General features: G+C 42.4%; 1 protein-coding gene across 3 annotated transcripts in view; it reads left to right on the top strand.

The window, feature by feature from the left end:
• The first annotated feature begins 538 nt into the window (after window positions 1-538).
• The window catches only part of PIK3R1 (phosphoinositide-3-kinase regulatory subunit 1), an 82,824-nt gene continuing 62,683 nt past the window's right edge, over window positions 539-20,679 (top strand). Inside the window, exons 1-2 of one of the 3 annotated variants that reach the window (XM_045566447.1) lie at window positions 539-723; window positions 11,193-11,912. In XM_045566447.1, coding sequence (XP_045422403.1) covers window positions 11,579-11,912 — 334 coding nt within the window. In that variant the 5' untranslated portion in view covers window positions 539-723; window positions 11,193-11,578. Of the gene's footprint in view, window positions 724-1,723; window positions 1,813-11,192; window positions 11,913-20,679 lie in introns of those variants that run through there. The other 2 variants (XM_045566450.1, XM_045566449.1) reach the window with 2 other exon arrangements.

The raw sequence follows: 20,679 nt of genomic DNA on the forward strand, positions 1-20,679 counted from the left end.
GCGAGGACAGGAATTGCAGGGCCTCCCCGCTCGGGCGAGCCCTGGAATCCGAGTCCTTCCGACCCCAGCCACTCTGTTGGGGTTGGTTGCAAGACACTGGGATTAGAGCCGCAGCCAGCCTCCAGGGAGGTCTGAACTTGTCCTCCGGCTCCCCCGGCCCCTCCGCCTCTGGTCCGGGAGACGCCCAGCAGCCGGGCGGGCCGCGGGCGCACAGAGCCAGAGTGCAGCGCTCCGCAGCGCAGGCAGCGCGCGGCCCGGGTGCCCAGGGCATCCCCGGGGCTGGGGGCGGAAGGCGAGGGCGGCGGCAGGAAGGGTCGGCAGGGCCGGAGCTCCGCTCCCCCACCCCCCGGCCGCCCGGCTCCGAGGCTGGAGCGGTGAGTGGCAGCGGCGGAGGGCGCGGCGCGGGCGGAGAGGGGCGGAGGCGCGGGCGCTGGTTGGTGCGGGCTCGGGGGCGGGGAGCGCGGGGCCGGGCCAGGGGCGGAGCCGGCTCGGGGCGCCGGAGCTGAGCAGCACGGAGAGGAGTCGCGAGCAGCTGGAGCGGAGTTGGAGGAAGCGGCGGCCGCGGCGAGGGTGGCGGGCGGACGGTCGGAGACGGCGAGCACGGATCGGGAACGGCCGGTGGGTCGCAGCCGGGCCGGAGGCGCGTAGGAGCCGTGCGCGCAGGAGGCCGCCGCTGCAGCGCGGGCCCCGGAAAGGAAGGAAGGAAGCCGGCCGGCGGCGGAGGTAGGCGGCGGCGGCGGCGGCGGCGGCTCCGGGTGTGTGTGGCCGGGAGGGGGAGGCGGTGCATGCGTGCGCGGCTGCCGCCGCTGTCTTCCTGTCACCAGCAGTCGCTTCTCCTTCTACAGAGCCCCGCCGGCGCTCCCCGCCGCGGCATCTCCCGGCCTCCGGGCAACATTCCCCCGCTCGTGGCCGGCGTCCTGCGTGATCCCGGCCACCTCCTGGCTCCCGTTTCCCGCGTCCTTCTCGGAGCCGGTTCTGCACGCGGCCGGGCGCGTTCGCCCCCGGAGTTGCCGGCGAGCTTGGGCTCTTCTCCAACCCCCCCAAGGGTCCCCGCTGTCGCCTTGCTGCAGTTTTTCCGGGGCCCTTCACCGGAGGAGAGCGTCCTGACTGCCGCGTTTGCCTTAACGGGAAGGAGCGCTCCGGTCCCCCGCGGCCCTCCCAGCTGCAGCCAGGGTCGCTGCCCGGGCGCTTCCCCCGGGCGAGCGAGTGGGCTAGCAGTGGTCCCGGGAGCTCGCCCCCCAGCCCCCGTCCTCCGAAGTTTGCCGCCCTCCTCTTCCGGGGTGGGGGAAGTGCGCCTGCCTCGGGGTGGTTGGTCTCTGGGGCCCTAACTCTGGTCTGCTGCCGGCCAAGCTCGGGCAGGTTGTTGGAGGCATTCAGTGGGGTCTCGGAGCCGCCCAGAAATCCAGCTTTTTGTAACGTGGGGCGAGTCCGGAGGGACCTGCCCGGCAATATGGAGCCGGCTGGGGAGAGCAAGGGAGCGTGCAAGCCGGAGCTAAAATATCGTGGGCAATTGTCTGGAAACCACAGCTCTAACACTCACTTCCCAAGGGCAGAAACTGCCCTCTCGGATCACAAGACAAAGAACAGAAAAGCTCCGGCCAGGCCCCCTTGTACAGAAATATACTTTGGTAACCAGAATTCGAGCGTGAAATGCAAGCCTGTGAGCAGAATGGCTGTTACATGTTGAATGCACAATGTGTGTCAGCTGGATTTGGGGGAATAATTCTGCTTTTCGGGGCGCTGTTACTACCGAAAAGATCTCACTTCCACCGTTAATCCCGGGCGGAGCTGCAGCGCTGTTGGTGTCCGAGTGTGAGTTTGCTCTTTTTGGGGGGTTCCGTGATACTTTGGGGTTTTTTCTGCTCTTTTCCTCTGTCGGTCAGCACGAACTACGAATGGATAAAGCAGTTCCGGGTTTTGAATGCAGCATAAGATTGTCATTTCAGTGTGATGAGGTTCAAGTTTTAGTTGTTAGGCGGAATATTCACAAAGCTTATTGACCAAGGCTTGCCGGGAAATGTTAATATTTCATTGGTTTGCGTTGCATTTTGGCAACCTTAAAGATGGTTAGATATTAGCTAGGAAAGGTTGGAGTAGGCAGACAGGTTCATTTCTTACGCAGGCTATTAAAGTAATAGATCTTCGCAGTGTAAATCATTAGGAATTTGGTGACTTCTGCACAGGAGAAGGACACAGGCATCCTTTATAGTGGAAAAAGGAAAAAACAGCACCTCACTAGCTTCAACTTCTTGACAGATTACTCTTGAAAAACCATTTAAAAGCAACCAGATGATAGTTTTCTTACGTGCAAAAGTTGCTTAAACTTTGAGAACCAAGTGTTTTGCTCATTACAAAGAAAATACTCAAGAGTGGGGGGGGGGATGTGTGCGCTCGCGCGCGTTCGTGCCTGAGCTCATGCCACTAAAGTTTGGGAGGTTGTGTTGGTTCAGAGTCAAGGTTCAAATTGGAAAGACCAGTGGGGGAGGCTCCCTACTTCGCAGTCACTGCTGGCCTCTTTGGCTTTTATGTGCCAGCTGCAGGTAGGTACTACAGGGTCATACTACTTTTTCTCGAGAAATGCATAGATTTTTAGGATTGGAAAAAAGTTTAAATTATCTGTTACTGGCTTTCAAGGTGTTACGTACATTTACTTTTAACTTTTATCTTGATTTCGGACCTGTTTTCTGTTACATAACAGAACTCTGCAACGTACACACTGCTATCTGCTTTTTAAAAATGATATCAATGTGTCTCCACATCTGTGATGTAAAAAAAGCATTTTGCTTCCCACTGATTAAAAACATTGTTTTTCTTTAGGTATTTCTTGAGTTTAAATGTGTTAAGCACAGGAATTCCCCACAGTGTAAAGTTAGTTTTGGGAAACAGAAGCAGTATGAAAACTTACAGGAGTACATATTTTGATTGACAGTGATGATGGTGGTATGCATTTATCTTCTGGAAATGTCAGTTGCACCTAAGCTGATTTTTAAAGGGCTTGGAATCTTAAATGCAAACTTAAACTAACATAGATTTTGTACTATCAAGTGTTGGCCATTTCTTTAAATTTTTCCATGTATGTCATGTAATTTTTAGGTTGGTATGTTGATTGAAATATCTTTTTTTTCTCTTATGGTAGTTCAGGGGAGTGTTGTAAAAAGGCATCCACTTGGAAAGATTGTCCACGTGGTCATTAAAACAGGAACAGTTCTAAATTCTAGTTCAGCTTTTATCGTGTTTGCATTTTATGACTTGCAAAATGTTTTATTGAATAAAGAGATAGTTACTGAGCAGGCTGAAAAAAATTGATTTTATGGTCAAGTAGATTTTAGCAAGCTGAGATAATGTTTGGGTTTTTGCTTTCAATTTTCTCATGTTTGAGGCATACACGATGCAGAAGAAATGAGAAGTGCTCAAGTATCAGTATACCGCGTGTTTTAGACAGGTTCCCTACAGCTCGCCCTCTTGCAGGGTACAGGGCTTTGCCAGTGAAGGCAAGAGAACTAAGTAAGCATCTCAGTGAAGCCCTGGAAGACTAGAAAGTTACTCTTAAGGGAAGGGATTAGCAAGTTACTTTTTTTTTTATTTTAAAAGGCATAATATAAATTATATCACAGCTTTTTATCAAGAACCTAGGTTGCAATTAATTTCATATTATTTACCCCATATTTTTCCATGCCTCCTTCACCTATACCCTAATGTGAATAGGATTACTTGCTGTGATTCTGCCAATACTCTATTGGAATTACTTGCCTAAAAGAGTGGCAATTAAAGGCCATTTTCATGTACACTAAGCCGAATGAGCTGAAAAATAGACTATGTATTTACCCATAAACTTGTTTGTTTGGTTTATCTTAGGTCTTATTTTTAATTTCTTTTAAAAGGGTAGAGTGAATATAGTACTAAAATAGTCTACTATACTGAAAGTGTCTACTATAAAAATGTCTTTGGAGATTTTTATTCTGCCAGCATTGTTTTTCGTAAAGTACATCAAATATGTACCTACAGGCACCTGTAGTCAAAATAGTTTTCAGGTTAATGATCACCCCAGAGAGTATTGCAGTTGCAGGAGTCTGGCCAGAGTGTGAGGAGACTCCACCAGTGGGTGTAGTGAGTTAATAAAGCCAAGGTGGCTGGGCCAGCCGTGCCTTGCCCGTTGCCTTCCTCCCTGGATGCTCCAGTGTCCCAGCCCAGGGCGTAGCCCCATTAAGTTTGCTTAGCTCCAAACCCTGGAGAGGAGTTTGGAGCTGACTCCCTGCTGACTCCCACCCCCTGCTTCACACCACACACCCCACGCCCCTCCCAGGCTTCCTTTGCCCTGATCTCTGTAGAGCTAGCCTCTACCCCAGGTAGGTAGAGAACTAGATGGGCAAAGTCCCCATGTAGCCTTTATCTAATCTATTTACTCTGAAAAGGAATTATGACACCAGGGAGCTTATTCTAGATAGATTCGGAATTCATTTAGAACTGTTTGCAGCATTTAGAGGCAATGCAAAAGAAAATTGCTGGCAGATGTCTATTCTTGTTTTAAATCTGAATCAGAGAAATGGCAGTAAGTGACATTCAATAATAATAGTAATAATCCCATAGCTGCAATTCACTAGCTATGTAACTTTAGGCAAATTATTTAACTTTTCTTATCTGTAAAATGGGGATAATAATTGAACCCAGGATGGTTGTAAGAGTTAAATAAGTTGATACATGTAAAGCTTTAAGAACTGTACCTGGCACATAGTAAGCACTCTGTTGGTGTTAATTATACTAAGCTCTTATCAAGTATGGAGCTAAGTGCTTTATAGATGTAATTTTGTTAATCCTCATAATGACCCCATAAGGCATAGGCTTGCTTATATCTGTCTCACAGAGGATAAAACTGTGTCACAGAGAGGTTTAAGTCACTTGCCCAAGGTAGCATATCTAGACACTGGTGGGGCAGCCACTTGAATCTGAAGCCCAGTGCTCATACCACCCTGTCAAGAATTTTACAGAATAGCATTGTCTTTTCACAAGGGAGACTTCAGATCATCTCCCCTTCAGTCCTCTCATTCCATGGCCTTCGCCTCAGGTCTTCTTTACCGTGATGATCCAGAGAACCGGAATGAGCAGCCTCACGGCCTTTTCTGAGTGATAGGATCTGTTTCTCAGGTCCTAGAAGCCACATCACCATTTCTCCCAGCCTCCCTGTGGTGACCACAGAGCACCTAAGAGCTGCTGTCGGGTGGACCAGGGTCACGCTCTCGTCTGCTTCTGCAGCGCTCAGGTGCTGTTGCCTGGCTGTGACTGCTTCCTGAGGAGCCCTGTCTCCTTGTCTTTTCACTTGGGCTTGTGCTGTTCCCTCCTGGGCCTCTCCCTTCCCCCAAACACACAACACGGAAAGGGCCTGTGGGCAGGAATTACAGCCTGTACATCCTTCTTACCAACAGCACACATCAGCCCTGAGTGTGGCAGCGTGCAACACATTCTAGTTAGTTGGTTGGTTTCAAAATTACTTTTGATTTTTTAAAAACTATTTTTTATAGAGATCAGGTCTCACTATGTTGTCCAGGCTGCTCTCCAACTCCTGGTCTCAAGGGATCCTCCTACTTTAGCCTCCCAGAGTATTTGGGGTTACAGGAATGAGCTACTATGCCCAGCCTGGTTCGAAAACTATTAATAATTAAGGATATTTCATGTCTATGACTTTGGGCTTAATCTGAGCCCATCATTTTCATTTTATTTTGAGATAAACTTCACCCTGAGCCCATCATGTTAAATTGAAGGTAATTCATTATGTTTACTAAGTGCAGTGATTTGAATGTGTCCCCCCAAATTCATGTGTTGGAAACTTAATCCCCAATGCAACAATGTTGAGAGTGGGGCCTAATAGGAGGCTTTGCTGTCGTGAGTGGATTAATGTTGTGATTGCAGGAGTGGGTCAGTTATCTTGAGAGTGGGCTTCTTATAAAAGCAAGTTCAGCCCCCTCTTGCTCTCTTGCCCCCCTGCAAGATGACACAGGATGAAGGCCCTCATCAGATGCTACTGCTGTGCTCTTGGACTTCCCAGCCTCCAGTGCCATGAGCCTAATAAAGTGTTATTTATAAATTAGTTTCAGATATTCTGTTATAATAGCGCAAAAGACTACATTAGGATATTTTAACTTTGTTCAGTTTGATTTTCATGATTTCTAGGATACCACAATTTGAAAGGTAGAAAGGTTTTTGAATAACTTTTTTTTAACTATATGAATTCAGCTAGGGGAGCTTGCCCTAGACTCTGAGCTAGCACATTAAGTGGGAGAGAGGGAATGTAGAGACCTGTGAGCTAGCACATTAAGTGGGAGAGAGGGAATGTAGAGACCTGGGCTTTAGGCCCAGGAACCCTTCCCCACCCTCACACCTTGATTGAAGACCCATTTCATGCTGCCACCCAGTGCCAAACTGCTGATTTCCTTGCAGGATAAAATTATATGATCGGGATATATTCTTGATTTATTCACTTTTATTATTTAATGTGATTTTTTTCCTGTCAACAAAGTCAGAGGGCTTTTTTTTAGTTGGTCCTTTGCCAAAATGCCTGCAGGTTAGAGGGTTAAACTGAAAATCTACTTCCAAGCAGTTGTACATTAAGCAGTTATAGATTGCTATTTGTTGAGCATCAGAAACAGTTTTATTTTGAGGAACAGAATGAGAATTGCTCTGTATCTTAGTGGAGAGAGAAAATGTGCTTCTGATTAATGGGATTGCAGGCAGTTATTAAAAGGGTTGAAAAACTGGAGCAAAATAATTCCCTTTTACAAAATTTTGAACTGTTGCATATGATATATAAGAGTAAATGTGTTATTTGTTCATAGGATTCCTTTATACCTTTTCTTACAGTAACTTATGCATGCACTAGTTTGGAGTTTATATCACAAAACTGCCTTTTTTGATATTTGAAAATATTAAGTTGTAGATAATAGCCACATGTAAAAACCTTTTTTATGTGAACAATTATGTCAAATTTGGGTGGAAGTAATTCAATGGGCAGGTGTATGTAGCCAAAGAGAATGAAGGCATAATATTATCAATCTGGGGAAGATGTATCCTGTTGATTTGGACAGTTTGGGCTCCAGATTGATCTCAGGAGGGTTACACAAGTACTGCCAAATGCTTCAGGCTGCTGGGTCTTCTACGGTTCTGGGGAGAATTTGAGGGTGAGAGAGAATAATTTGCCAGTCCTCTAGATGTGACAGTCCTTTTGACTATGGATCGGTGTTTCACATATCCCCCAAGGAGGAGCTGAGTTGACGGAAATGGTGCGTTGAGGGGCCTGGGATTGGGGCAGGGAGTGGAGATGCCAAGAGGGATACAGGTGGCAGAAGCTAAGCTCGTATAGCAGAAATGGGCAGGATTCCAGAAGTGGGCAGCTTTCCAGAAGTGGTGTGCCCAGTATTCTTTTATTCACTAGTTTATGGACTTCTTTGGCAAGGATGCATTTTAATGAAGTCTCTTTAGAAGACAATTTGCATGGCTGAGATGCTGGGTCCTGGACTCAATGGAACTACCACCGAGTTATAATGGCTTCTTTTTGTGCAGGTGCGTGAAAAAGCCACATACACTGTCAGTAAGGCACTATCCCAGAGGATAAAAGGCAAACATTCAAGGTTAATCTGAGACATTAGCTTGTAAGGCAAGAAATCTGTGTTGTTGATACCACTGACATATCTGGGCTGCCCTTGGGCGTCAAAGCAAGTTGAGTTTGGCAGTAGGTTCTAGTGGTGTTAAAAGTGGAGGTAATGGGGGGGAGGGGATGGAGGTATGACTACATGATGAGTGCCAGGCGCACTGTCTGGAGAACGAGAACGGACGCGCTTGGGACTCTGACTCGGGGGGATGGGCGGGACATGGACAATGTATATGACCTGAACTTATGTACCCCCATGATGAGCTGAAATTAAAAAAAAAAAAAAAAAAAAAGTGGAGATAATGGAGACAAACTGCCGGGATCTGAATTCTGGCTTCACCTCTCAATTACTGAGGGTTATCATGGCCAAGATACTAAACTCTCTGCCCTTCAGTTTCCTCATATGTAAAGTGGGCATATCGATAGTACCTACTTTATATGGTTATCTTGAGGATTGAATGGGTTAATACACATATAACTCCCAATAAGTATTAGATAATGATGATGACGATGACAAAGAATCACTGAAATGGACATGGCAGTCAGGAGAAAGTGAACAAGGTGCAGTAGGGTAGAGGTGCCTGCCTTCTCTGCCTAACCAGGGCCTCTCTGAACCTTGCCATCACGAGATCCAGTCCTTGCACAAATGACTTGTCTGCTCTCCTTTTTCTTTTACAACATTGCTCCAAAACCACCTGACTCTGAATCATGATTGACCTTGAATTGTTTAACCTGTCCTGTCTGCATCCATCTTCCTGACCTCAATTGTGGAGTCTCAGAAGAAAGAAATGGTGTGTTTTACTTATGATCCTAGAGTCATAGAAGATCTGGGATTCTTTTTACCAGATGAAGACCCAGAATTCTGCGCAGGGTTCTTACAAGTGGCGAGGGAGAGAGAATTTGTAGAGACATTTAGTTCTCTGGCACTTCTGGCAGGGATTGCCTCTCTAGGGTCTTCTAGCCTCTTAAAAGTCACTGGGTTCCTCGAGATTGTTTTTCCCTTTGCGCAGATTTAGCCTCAGGCAGATACAATCACAGTTTTCAGGTTTTTCAAACCTTGACAAGACACGGAGCCTTTTTCTGACTGCGGGGGGTGGGGTGGGCCCTGTCAAGGAGCCTGCACAGCCTCAGAGGCATGCTGTGAGCAGGGCTTGCTTGATGGTTATTGGGGGGTAGAGGGAAGACAGTTTGTTCACTGTACTTCCCATTTTGTTAAGAATCCCACCAAACTGGCCCACTGTGTGGTTGAAATAGAGGAAGTGTTAGGCAGCAGCTGGCATAAAGATCTACCCAGCCTACTGGTTGAGGATCCTTCCCCCCCCAAAAAAAAGACATACATTGCCAGGAAAAGCTAACAAAAATTTCAAGGCAGATTTGGGGGAATTAAATTATTCTTAGGCGTATTGCCTGGTTTCTAAGCATTTAGGGTTATGTAAATTTTTATGTTCTTTAGAGTTCTGTGTCTTTTGTACAGAGTACATTAGTACTAAAAATGAGATTTGCTAGTTCTACATTTTTGTGTGAATTTATGCAATGAATATTTAATTTGATTCTGGATCTTTCAAAAGGAGAGGCTTTCTTCAAACAAATAATATAGCTTATTTTTCTGATATGCTCTGCTGGTTGCTTTAATTTTTTTTCTCTGACGACTGAAATGCAAAGTAGAGTACTATCCCAAATTAATATTCTTGCTACACAAAGGCTTCCAGTGTTTGTTTTTGCTTCTTTTAATATGTAACACTCCTAAGTGTGTTATTGTATTACAGCTAAGAGGCTTTAACCATGTAAAGTTGAATACTTTACACTTTTGAATGCCAACATAACAGTCTGATTAGATTTTGCTTCTTAAGATGCATACACTGAAGAGTGTCTATAATATTAAACTTCTAAAGTGTTCTACTGTTCAAAACTTATGAAAGCTCTCTTGGATATAGCCCACTGAATTGTGTGGCTATTATTTTTATTGCTTTATTGTGCAGACAGCTTAACTGAAAGCTTTAGGTTGCCTTTACTCTTTATAATAAAGATAACATTGAGAAATGACAGGAGTGCAAAGTGTATACATGTGCATGCTTTTCTATTAGCCATCTACTCTGACTTACTAACTCTAACTTAAAGAGTCATTGACTCTAATTCCTCTGCCTCCACTATATTTAAAAATAAAAAAGAAAGAAAAAAAAATCACTTCCATGACCCACTTCCCTCTCCACTAAGCTGTCTTTATAGAGTGATCTGCAGCAACCATCTCTACTTCCTCTGATTTCTTAACTCCTTAAGATGAAGTAACAGTTCTCACTACCGAACTGGAATCTACTTTCTTAAAAGTCAGGATTCCATGATGGGTAGAGCCCCAAATTATTTAGCCCTGATTCGTCTCATCTGGATGCCTGTATAGGCTTCAGTCTTAGGGATCACCTTCTCCTACCTGAATCTTCTCTGGGACATTGTGTTGTCTCTAAACCTTGACTTTCCCTCCACAGTTGCATTCATTAAACCTCAACATTTGGCCCTTAGGTCATTCTTTTTAACTTTTGTTCTTTTATTTTTTTCCCTGTGAGCCCCTCCTTCCATCAAGTTCAGCCTTGCCTAATTTGTGGCTGATTACCAAATCTCTAGTATGTTCCCCTCCTGAATCACAGGCCAGGTTTTCAGCCAGCTACTAGCACACTTGCGTGTGTATGCCCAGTGTCACTGCAAGCCCATCAGGTCTCCTGGCTCCTCTTTGCCTCAGATGGGTCCAAAATTCTTCTTAACGCGGGATCAAGCACTTTGCTCCTTTCTTTCTCTTTCCACGTTTCAGCATGTGCCACATCCCACACGTTCTTTCTCTGCAGTGTCTCCTGCTTCTGGCCTCCCCTTTCCACGCTGTGCTGCCACCTTGGTTCGTGCCCTTGTGGCCACGTGCCCAGACTTCTGCAGCGCACCTCTCTCGTGCACTGTGGTTGACTGGGATTTCCCAGGTGCGTCTCTGATCCTCTTGCGCGCCTCTCTCCAGGCCCTTTCCATGCTCCACACCATGGGCTGCATGATTCACAAACCTGACACAGGCATGCATGATGTCCTAGGGCCCCCGCCTATCTCTCTAACCTGGATCCCGCTGTTCCTTCTTTGGCTTCAGGTAGATCGGACTGCCTGTTCTAGCTCTTCCCAGAAAATGACATTTGCTTAGTCACTTCTGTACACAGGATCATGCCACACATTCCATTCTGTCTTCAGATTCCTACAGTTAGATGTGCTCTCTCCCTCATTTGAACCCCATAGTGTTTAGTTACCGCCTTTCTTGTGGTACACACCTAGTGTTTTGTTCCTTGTGTTCCAGTCTTATCTCTGAGACATTGCCACGTGCCAGCTCTCCTTCCCCCACCCAGTGTTCTTAGAAGGCAAGAACTGTCTTACTAACCTTTGTTGTGTACACTGTGTCAAGCAATATCACACTGGCCTGCATATGTCTGCCAAATTGATTAAGTAACTTGTTGCATGGAAGTAGAAATTCCAATTCACACAGATGGCAAAGTGTGATGTTCATTCATAAGCCTTGTTTTTCCTTTGCTAGGTGGAGCCCGAGTGTGGAGTGCCACAGTAAAATCAGACGACAGATGGACAGTGTGACAAGAGCATCAGAAAGGATCGGGCCTCGCTGTGAGAGCCAGCCTGGATTCCGAGCGCTGACAAGTTGCTGAAAAGGAAGCCAGTGGGAGGACTGTGGCACGAAGAGGAAGTGGAGCCTTGTCTGCAGTCACACCATTGATGGAGGACAGATGGATGGCCGGATGGCCAGTCACCTCTCCTCTTAAACCTTTGGAGAGTGGTCCTTTGTCCTCTGCTGGACACATATTAGGAATTTTAACACACTCTCTGAATTCACTTTTCATAAAAACGTAAAATTTGACGGCACCATACAACCAGACTCAACCGTTGCATGGTGATAGATCTGCAAACATGAGTGCCGAGGGGTACCAGTACAGAGCGCTGTATGATTATAAAAAGGAAAGAGAAGAAGACATTGACTTGCATTTGGGTGACATATTGACTGTGAATAAAGGGTCCTTAGTAGCTCTTGGATTCAGTGATGGACAGGAAGCCAGGCCTGAAGAAATTGGTTGGTTAAGTGGCTATAATGAAACCACAGGGGAGAGGGGGGACTTTCCAGGAACTTATGTAGAATACATTGGAAGGAAGAAAATTTCGCCTCCCACACCAAAGCCCCGGCCACCTCGGCCCCTTCCTGTTGCACCAGGTTCTTCGAAAACTGAAGCAGACATTGAGCAACAAGGTCAGTATTGATGAATGATTGCTTAATGACACTGTCTTTTTCTTTCTTTTTTTTTTTAAGGAAAAGTCTTAACTTCTGCCCAGAGCATAACAGTCCAACCCAAACTTATCTTGGCAACTGTACCTGAATTGATATGTGGTACATAAAAGCTTGGTCAATCATTATACAGCTAGAAATTTGTGTTTGTGGGGTTGGGCATTGTTATAAAAATAGGGAGATAGTATCTGAGAACCTGTTTAGTGAGTGTCTTTAAACACTATTATTTTAGTTGCCATTTAATTAAACACCTATTATATTCTTATTCTTGTAATTAGTATTACAGGTGACTATTCCTAATCTGAAAATCCAAAATGCTCTCAAATCCAAAACTATTTGATGCTCAAAGGAAATTCTCCCTGGACCATTTCAGATTTCAGATTAAGGATGCTTAAGTGGTATAATACAAATGTTCCAAAATTTGGAAAAAAATTCAAACCGCTCCTAGTCTCAAGCATTTTAGATAAGGGATACTCAACCTGTATATATCTAAATAATCATTTTGGGAAAGTAGAGGGTAAGTCTAATATAAGTATATTTAACATTAATATGATTTGTATGGAAAAATGTAGAGCATAATAAAATGACCACAGAACTCAGCAGAGAAGAAACCATTGTTTTCATAACCCGGTATCTACCTCTTGGTTTCCTCTCCAGGAACACTGTGGCTGAAGTTGAAACCCAATCCTATAGTTAATAGAATAGTAAAGGGATTTCTTTTCCCTTGTGGGTGGTGTCATTTGTAGCATTAATGCCTATAGTCTGCTTGGCCTTCATGACGGGAAAAAATTTTACTGAATTCCTTTCCTAAATGGAAACCACCTTCATTCAGAACCACTTATTGCTTGTTGGAGATGGCCCACACTTGAGCTGTGGGCACATCTGTCCCTTTAAGGTTTTACTTCTATTGAGTTTTACACAGGGACAAATCTTGTGCTTAGCTTTGCCATTATCAGCCTTGTCAAATATCGGTTTCCTCACTAGTAAATCTCAAGCATTTTTTTTTTTTTCCCGTGTAGTCTTTTTTTTTTCCTCAAGGACTAAGAAAGGCATGGGAAGGTATGTTTAAAATGGGTGGGCCCAACTGCAGTGGTTATATATTGAATAGGCCTGACTGGTGTCCTGGGATATTTCTGGAAGAGATTCTGATGCCATTAGTAATGTCTTATGCCTTCTTTAAAGTTGGCTTATTCTAGCACAAATGAATGACATAATGAGGATAAAGAAGCAGAGTGCAAGGGTAAGAGCTGCCTTTTGGCATTGGATAAAAATAGGACTGGGAATATTGTATAAAAGTCAAGAAATTTCCTAAGGATACCTGAAAGGAAGTTCTTTTCTCTCCCTCACCTGCCCAAAAGGGGTACTTATTTCATAAACATTATCCTGTACTTTATAAATAATGTTCAAGTAATATCTTTTACTATGGAATTCAAAAGCAAAAGTTAATTTTTCTTTGCAAGTGAGTCAAAAAACCTTGACTCTGCACACACACACACACACACACACACACACACACACACACATATAATTTTGTCATCTATTGCATTGAATGCACTTTCACTTAGCAGATTGAAGGTGTATATACACACACACACACACACACACACACACACACACACACACACGCATAATTGTTTTTCTCCACCAAATTATATATTTTTAATTTGACTTGTTATTTTAAGTTAAAAACACTTTCTTAAGGCTAACCAAAAAAAAAAAAAAAAAGATTTAATTTGTCCTGTAATACAAAAGGTTACAGAATCATAGAAATAATCTAAATTTTGAATTAGAATAGGTGATTTGAAAGGTAGAATAAGGGCACCTTGTCAAGATTAGTGACAAAAAGATTTTGTAAAAATAATTTCTAAAGAAAATTGCATTTGGTAACTGCCATCAGGTATAAGTTTATTGGATATAGTATACAGAAAAGCAAGTCCTATAGAAAAAATGGTTTTCTCTTTTTATATCCTTATTATTTTATAAGGCTTTCTTTCTCATTTGGGGTGCTGAAAATTGAGATTTTTAACAGCTTTTTCATTTTTCTTTTTAATGTATGAAAATGTGTAGTAAAATGAAAAATTTTAGCAGAATTCAAGGAAGAGACCTATGATAATGTGTGTGAAAGTGTTAGAGCCTGAATATAAATGAGAAATTAGGAATAACTGAAAGGTTGAAAAGGCAGTGTTAGGGGGGTTATGTAGGCAGCATAATACTAAACAATCGATTGTTTTTAGAAATTTTAGTCTTGTATTCCGATTTAAATTTGTGAGGATTCAATAGCTCCTGCAAGTTGCATGTTAAATTGATATAGAAAATAGTTGTAAGGACAAATTTTATGTGTTGGAACCTATGAAACTGGTTTCTTTTGCCTAAGTTTGTATTTATTTGAAAAGTTTTTACAGTGACAAATTGTGTGAAAGCAAGAAAAGGTAGTTCTTTTCTTACTGTAGTTGAATTCTTTGCCTTTTTTTTTTTCCTTTTTACTCCCGCCACCTGACTTAGCCTATTTGTTGTGTTTGGCTGTCTGCATTTAGAAGGTTACTCCCAGCCCACCCCCTAACCCAGGACCAAGAACCACATGCAGTCCTCTTCTGTGGAGGTGGTGCAGCCTGTTAATAGACATCAGGGTGCACAGAGGGTGCTGGGATGCCTGCATGCTGATCCTGTGTCCCTTGCATCCTACCGAACCTCACGACCTCTGTTTTTAAAACAAAGTCATCATTAGACTCTGGCTAAAAGTAGACCCTGTGTGAGAGTTTCCTCCCTACATAATAGAAACCACTTTTCCACTTTCCTTATCTTTTGGAAATAAAGCTGTGAAGTTTAACTTTTAGGGGGCAACAGAGTCAAAAACCTGTCAGAAAATCTCATATACAGCTCTTCTCAGGAGCATACACTCTCCACCACTACATTCTGCATACAGTTTTTTTTTTTTTTTTTAAGGAAGCCCTGACTTATGGATTGAATGAATTTATTTATTGGATAGTCTTGGATTTGTTTTACTAAATTCCTTTAGCAAGCGTGAACTGAGTCCCTATTTTGTGCTAGAAAGCAGAGATAAAAGATGAAATCAAGCTCCAGCCAGCCAGCATGCCCTCTGCCTCCCACTCGTGCCGCTCTGCCACTTTAGGGCTGTGCTTTGTCCCCTCTGCTTGGACAGCTCCTCCACAGATGGCTGCTTGGGTGACCCACTCTCACCACTCTGCTCAGTCTGTCTTCTCACTGGCCTTAGCTCTGCTCACTCTATTTCATGCTTCAACCTGACCCCCTGGTTTTGCAAAGCATTTATTGCTTAACCTACTATATAGTTTACTTACTATGCTTATTACTTATTGTCTGTTCCCTCTGTTAGATTGTGAGCTCCATGCGGGGAGGGATCTTTGTGGTCCCCCATTATCCCAAGTATCTAGAACGGTGCAGTAGGTTTCCAGCAAGCGAGTGCACTGTTGCAGCTCATCGTCTGGCCATTTCATTTCCTGCATGGCGTTTGAAATTAGCCAGATGCTTTGTGTGTCATGGGCAGGCATACAAGGCTTAACAGCCCATCCTGCTTTTGAAAATCACAGCTTATTTGTCATTCATATCATTCACATCTAAGGCATCCTGCCTCAGCTTTAACCATTGCCTGCTAGGTCTCCAGAGCTCTTATGTTCTGCCCCGGTGTTTGGGACAGTCGTTCTGCTGGTGGGGAAGTGGGTTAAACTGATTACTGTCTTCAGTCCCTTAAGCCAAGTTGAGTAGGTGTGTCGTGATCAGCAAGTGTCACAGATTTCATGCCCTTTCTCCCCTCCTTTATTTCCTTCCCTTTGCAGTGGGGGCTAAAATTGCCAATATGAGGATCACATTTTATTTCATTTTCCCACAATCCAGTAGAGCCACTTTTTATGTTTTTAGGAGAGAACCTCTTTCACATCTTGTTCAGGAGAAGGGTGTGTTGGGCATGCAAGGTGAGTATCACACGCCCTTAGGAGAGGCAGCTGTGGAAAGTCAATCTTCTAGCTCTTTCTGCCTTGGGCTACCGAGGTGCTGGCATTCCATCCCCTTACAACCCCATCCAACTAGGGTCCTGTATTTTCTCTTGTACACAAGGAAATGAGTCGATTGAAGGTGGGGATTTAGGGATAGGGGAATAAAAATATATTTCTCATAAGAAGGTTGGCTATTTCTCAAGACAGTAGATTTGACACGTACTTTGAGATTCTTTACTTAAAGTCATGCTAATGCAGAGTATATAGACTAGTGAGATTCTGTGCCCATGTTTGTGTAGAATGTTAAAATCTGCTAACTTGGGAGACCACTTATGAGCCCCTCCATCCACGACCCACACACCCCTCCCTATGCTCCCGTCAGGGACTCTGACAATGGGTCCCAGCTGGTTTTGAATGTAAAACATAAAGCACGCATTTGGCGTGGCCTATTTTAAATCTTGATCAAAATCCCTAAATGGGAAAAAAAAAAAAGTCCGCGATGGGTGTTTGCTTTCAGGGTTTCCTGAGGCATGTTATTTTTACATTTTTCACACTCAGCATTTTTGAGTGTCCCTCCATGATTTTTGCTCTCTGTCTAGAAAGCAAGGCTGTAATAAATCACATAAATTGACTACACCGTACAGAGGTCATAGAAAATGGCGACCCGATCCCAAATTACACACCTTTGCTGAGCCCTGCAGCCATAACCTATGGCTGTCTCCTTGTGACCACTGAAATAGCGTTCATGCAAGTAATTTGCTTTGCTTCACAAACTCCTGCCATTATGAACTCTGTGTTGTTTCAGAATAAGCCTTCTCATAACTTTCTCCACTTTCTCTCCTACTTAAGTAAGCCTTTTCTGTGAAGTTGGAGAGTTGTCCTGTTAAACCCCCAAATGGTGGGGTAAGCCATCCAACTTTGAGTGCTGACTACCTGTTCTGCATCTACTTTTGTGGGAAAGCAGGGCCGGTTGCAGGATCTTTGAAGATAGGGACCTTTGAGCCCTGTCTCTAACTCTGACCAACCAGAAAGGTTCATCAGAGCATTGTAGAGATTTTTACCCAGGCGTAAAAATTTTTAGGTGTTTGCCCTCTGTGTTTTAGTATAAAATGAAATAAATTTCTAAAAGATGTAATCAATATAATTGGTGAAAGAGTGGGTCTGAAAAAAACAAATGTGGTAATTATTTTTAACAAAATCAGATGAGCCTAACCACTTCTCTTGTGATCACAGAATATATTACTTGCATATTCAGTTACATATTGCAACCCAGTTCTCTCTCTCATAAGCACCAGCATTTGTATTCTTATTATTTCTTGATTTCTTAAAACATTTTTCCTGTTAAATTTAGTTGTTTTGCTTCCCCAGAAATGTGTAGGAGAAAGGAAAGTAACCCTAATTAACAATTTGGATAATATATCCATGGTTATTTGAAAAGGAAATTGACAAGAGGATGACGAAGTCTCACCTTTTCTGCTTTTTAGCGTGAGGGTTCTGTCCCTGAGCTGACCTGGCCACCTTAGGAATTTATAGGCAGAACCTGAGTGGCCCAGGAGTAGAGAGGCTGCCCTTGCTATTTCCAGAGAGGAGAAGGCATTTCTCCCCCTCCCCCTAGTCTATTATTTGCAGGGAAGGACTTGATTGTCTTTTTCCTGGAACTATGGCGACAGTTACGTTCAGGGTTACAGAGTAGGACATTATTTGAGGAGATGCTTTTTGCCAGGTGTTCTTTTCTGCCTGTGTCCTTTAGAATCACAGAGCTGTGCTAGGCAAGTTATGTTTTCTTATTTAACTGAGGTATTTGTTCAGATGCTTTTGTTAAGGCTTGTTTCTGTGCCCTTTTTTTCTAACATTGGCAAAGGGTCCAATGTCCATATCTGTACAGCCTAAATAAAGCCCTGACACCTCTGATTTGAACAGAAGTTATTTAAGTGGAGGCAGCCTATTTTGTTTCCTAGCAACTAAGTTAATGTTGATGTTCTAATAAAATTTTCTTTGTCATAAAAATAGAACTCTATCAGCAAAAGTGTTTCTTTTTAACTTAGTTGTCAATAAATTCTTTGATAAGTATGTTGTCAGTATTTTCTGGTTTCTAGGTGAATGCATCTTTGTCTAAAACAGGAGGAATTCTGATTAGTAAGCATTTCTTCAGTAAGTTTGAGTTTGAGAAAATAAACATTAGAAATTCTGAAATTCAGCAACAAATGGTGCGTTACATCTGCTAAGTAGCATCCAAAACGGGGAGAATTTTTTACCTATGGCAAGAAAGAATGCCAAATACATGATATCGTTTACATATCCATGTTTTGATTAGTAAAAAACAAAAAAGCAGATGTTAGCAGTACAGCTAGTCAGTGCATATGTGTGTCTTTGTTGCTAACAGATTTCCATGGGGAAAAGACGTAACACTGGTCTGAAGGCCGAGATAGGAGAAAATTACTTGGTGTGATAGCTAGAAATGAGAAGCGTAATTGCATGATGGATTATATCTTAATACTTTGAGGTCTTGATCGAGTTTTTGGCATTCAATATCAAAGCAGTCCTGAGGCTTTCAATAGAGGAGGACAGAGTGGACTAGAAATTGTCTTTATTTCAATTACTTGTGTATAATTTCCCTAAAATGTCAAGTTATTTAACAAAATATTGTCAGAATACTTTGTGAATGTGTTGTTCGTATTTACCAATTTATGTAAAGGACCATGATATTTTATTTCTAGTATGATAATTCCATGCACCATACAAATAGTGCATGGAATTATAGTAGTAGGAATGTTAAGATATAACTTTAAATTAAAAATGAAACACAATATCATAGTATACATTGTTAAAATATAACTGCAATTAAAAATGAAACAAACAAGCAGTAGACCTTTGTATAATTAGGTATGTAGAACTTTCTCCTAACTGAAAACGTGGCTGTGATTTTCAGGAATACCTTCTCTGGACTGTTTTTTGCTTGTGGGTATTTGCACTATGTTTGTATTCATCTGTTTATCTATTCTCAGTTGGTAGCATGTATTATGCAATGCCTGTAGATTATTCTGTCCTGTCACAGTTTGATATATATTGAAGTTCCAACTGTGAATTTACTACAGTGTATTGTAGGTGACTCTTTGTAATTTGATCAGATTTGATATCCAAGATAGTAAAAAATATAAGCATAAGTAAAATATAAATCTGTGATATATTATTTGAGTCAGAAATTCTACCCTGCTTTACTTCCTATGAGTTTCTTAACTCTTTTAATCCTAGTGCTCTCTAATTATAAAATGAAAAGCTAAGATGCTGCCTCTTCTGAGTTTTGGCCATGTTTTTGTTTTAATCTCTCTTTTCCTACTTATAAGAATTGTTGGGAGAGATAAAACCTGGAAAAGTTTAAGTCCTCACTAATAGTGTATCCCCACTAATGTAACCCAGAAGCCCTGTATATGGGAAGAAAAGAATGTATGAGAGGACTTATGTAGAGAAACAATCTACGATGGTTGGGAAGATGTGCCCACATGATCTCATTGCAAGATTGATTGGAAGCTGGTCAGTCGGATTATATGGGTCTCAAGTTTTTGCAAATCTACATGGTGTATGAGTTTAAGATTTATTTCACCAGTGTAAAATTTTATGCTCCACCTCTCTTGGTAGGCATTCAGCAGTTGCTGACATCTACGTTGGTTTGAGACTCTTCCAGTTGCACATGTTCCAGTACGTTGGTGAATTAAAAAAATACCCATGTGCTGCGTCCTTTGTACTGGATGTGTACAGTATAAGTAAATTCCTTGACATGGTGTGCACCCAGAGTTCCTAGGGATTGATTTGTTTAGTGGATTTTTTGTTAAATTTTCCAAAGTAAGTAGAAGGTGATGGTTCTAACTTTTGTTTGTTCAGTTTATAAAGGTTTGTTTGTTCAGATCTCTTTAAGTCTACCTAAGAGGTAACACGTTAGCATAGGCATTAGGCCAGGCTGCCTTGTGAAGCCAGAGTGACTGTCTGGGGTGGTTGTCCTCATCCTCTAGGCTTCTCCCGAAAGAGGAAAGCTGGCATAATGCTCTCAGACCCAGCACGTGGAACCAATGCCCCGGTGCGAACATGTGGGCATTGGTGCCAACTTGCTACTGCTTTTTAGTAAAATAGATTCAGAGTTCCTTAAGAGTGTTCATAAGATTTTTGTGATGTTAGATATTATAATAAGATGTTAATTTTTTAATGTGACTCTGCATTAAACATTGTTGGTTTTATTTTTATCCTATTTGTTAAAATAATTTTTAATATTTAACTATGTTGCTTTTTTATTAGTAACAAGTTTATTTGAAATATTTCTATCCATGTGTCCTAACTATAGAAACATAGTTTAATGTTTGTGTCATTATTAATTTCTAATTTCAAAGCATTTTACAGCATCGTTAAGTCTTACCACGTTCCTTTAGGTAGCAAAAAGTAAGTTTTCCACTTTTGGTGGAGAGGTACTTGAAGAGGTTAGAACAAGATAGCTTTATTGCTAAATAATATTGAATATCTACTGAATACCAAGGAATGAGATATAATGAATTTGGTTAGAACATATCAAAGTATGTATTATCATTATTGTCTCACACTTCCCTGTGAATCTATTTAAATGTTGAATATATCTTTTTCAAAGTGAACCTTAAAAAATGTGCAGACTTACTGTTTGCCAATCATTGTGCAAGACATTTTATAGACAGTTTTCATTTGATTCTCACTATTCTGCAAAGATGGCATTATTACAACCATTTTCCAAATGATGATTTATA

This window comes from Lemur catta, chromosome 12 (assembly GCF_020740605.2).
Source record: "Lemur catta isolate mLemCat1 chromosome 12, mLemCat1.pri, whole genome shotgun sequence".
In the NCBI taxonomy this organism is placed as follows: Eukaryota; Metazoa; Chordata; class Mammalia; order Primates; family Lemuridae; genus Lemur; species Lemur catta.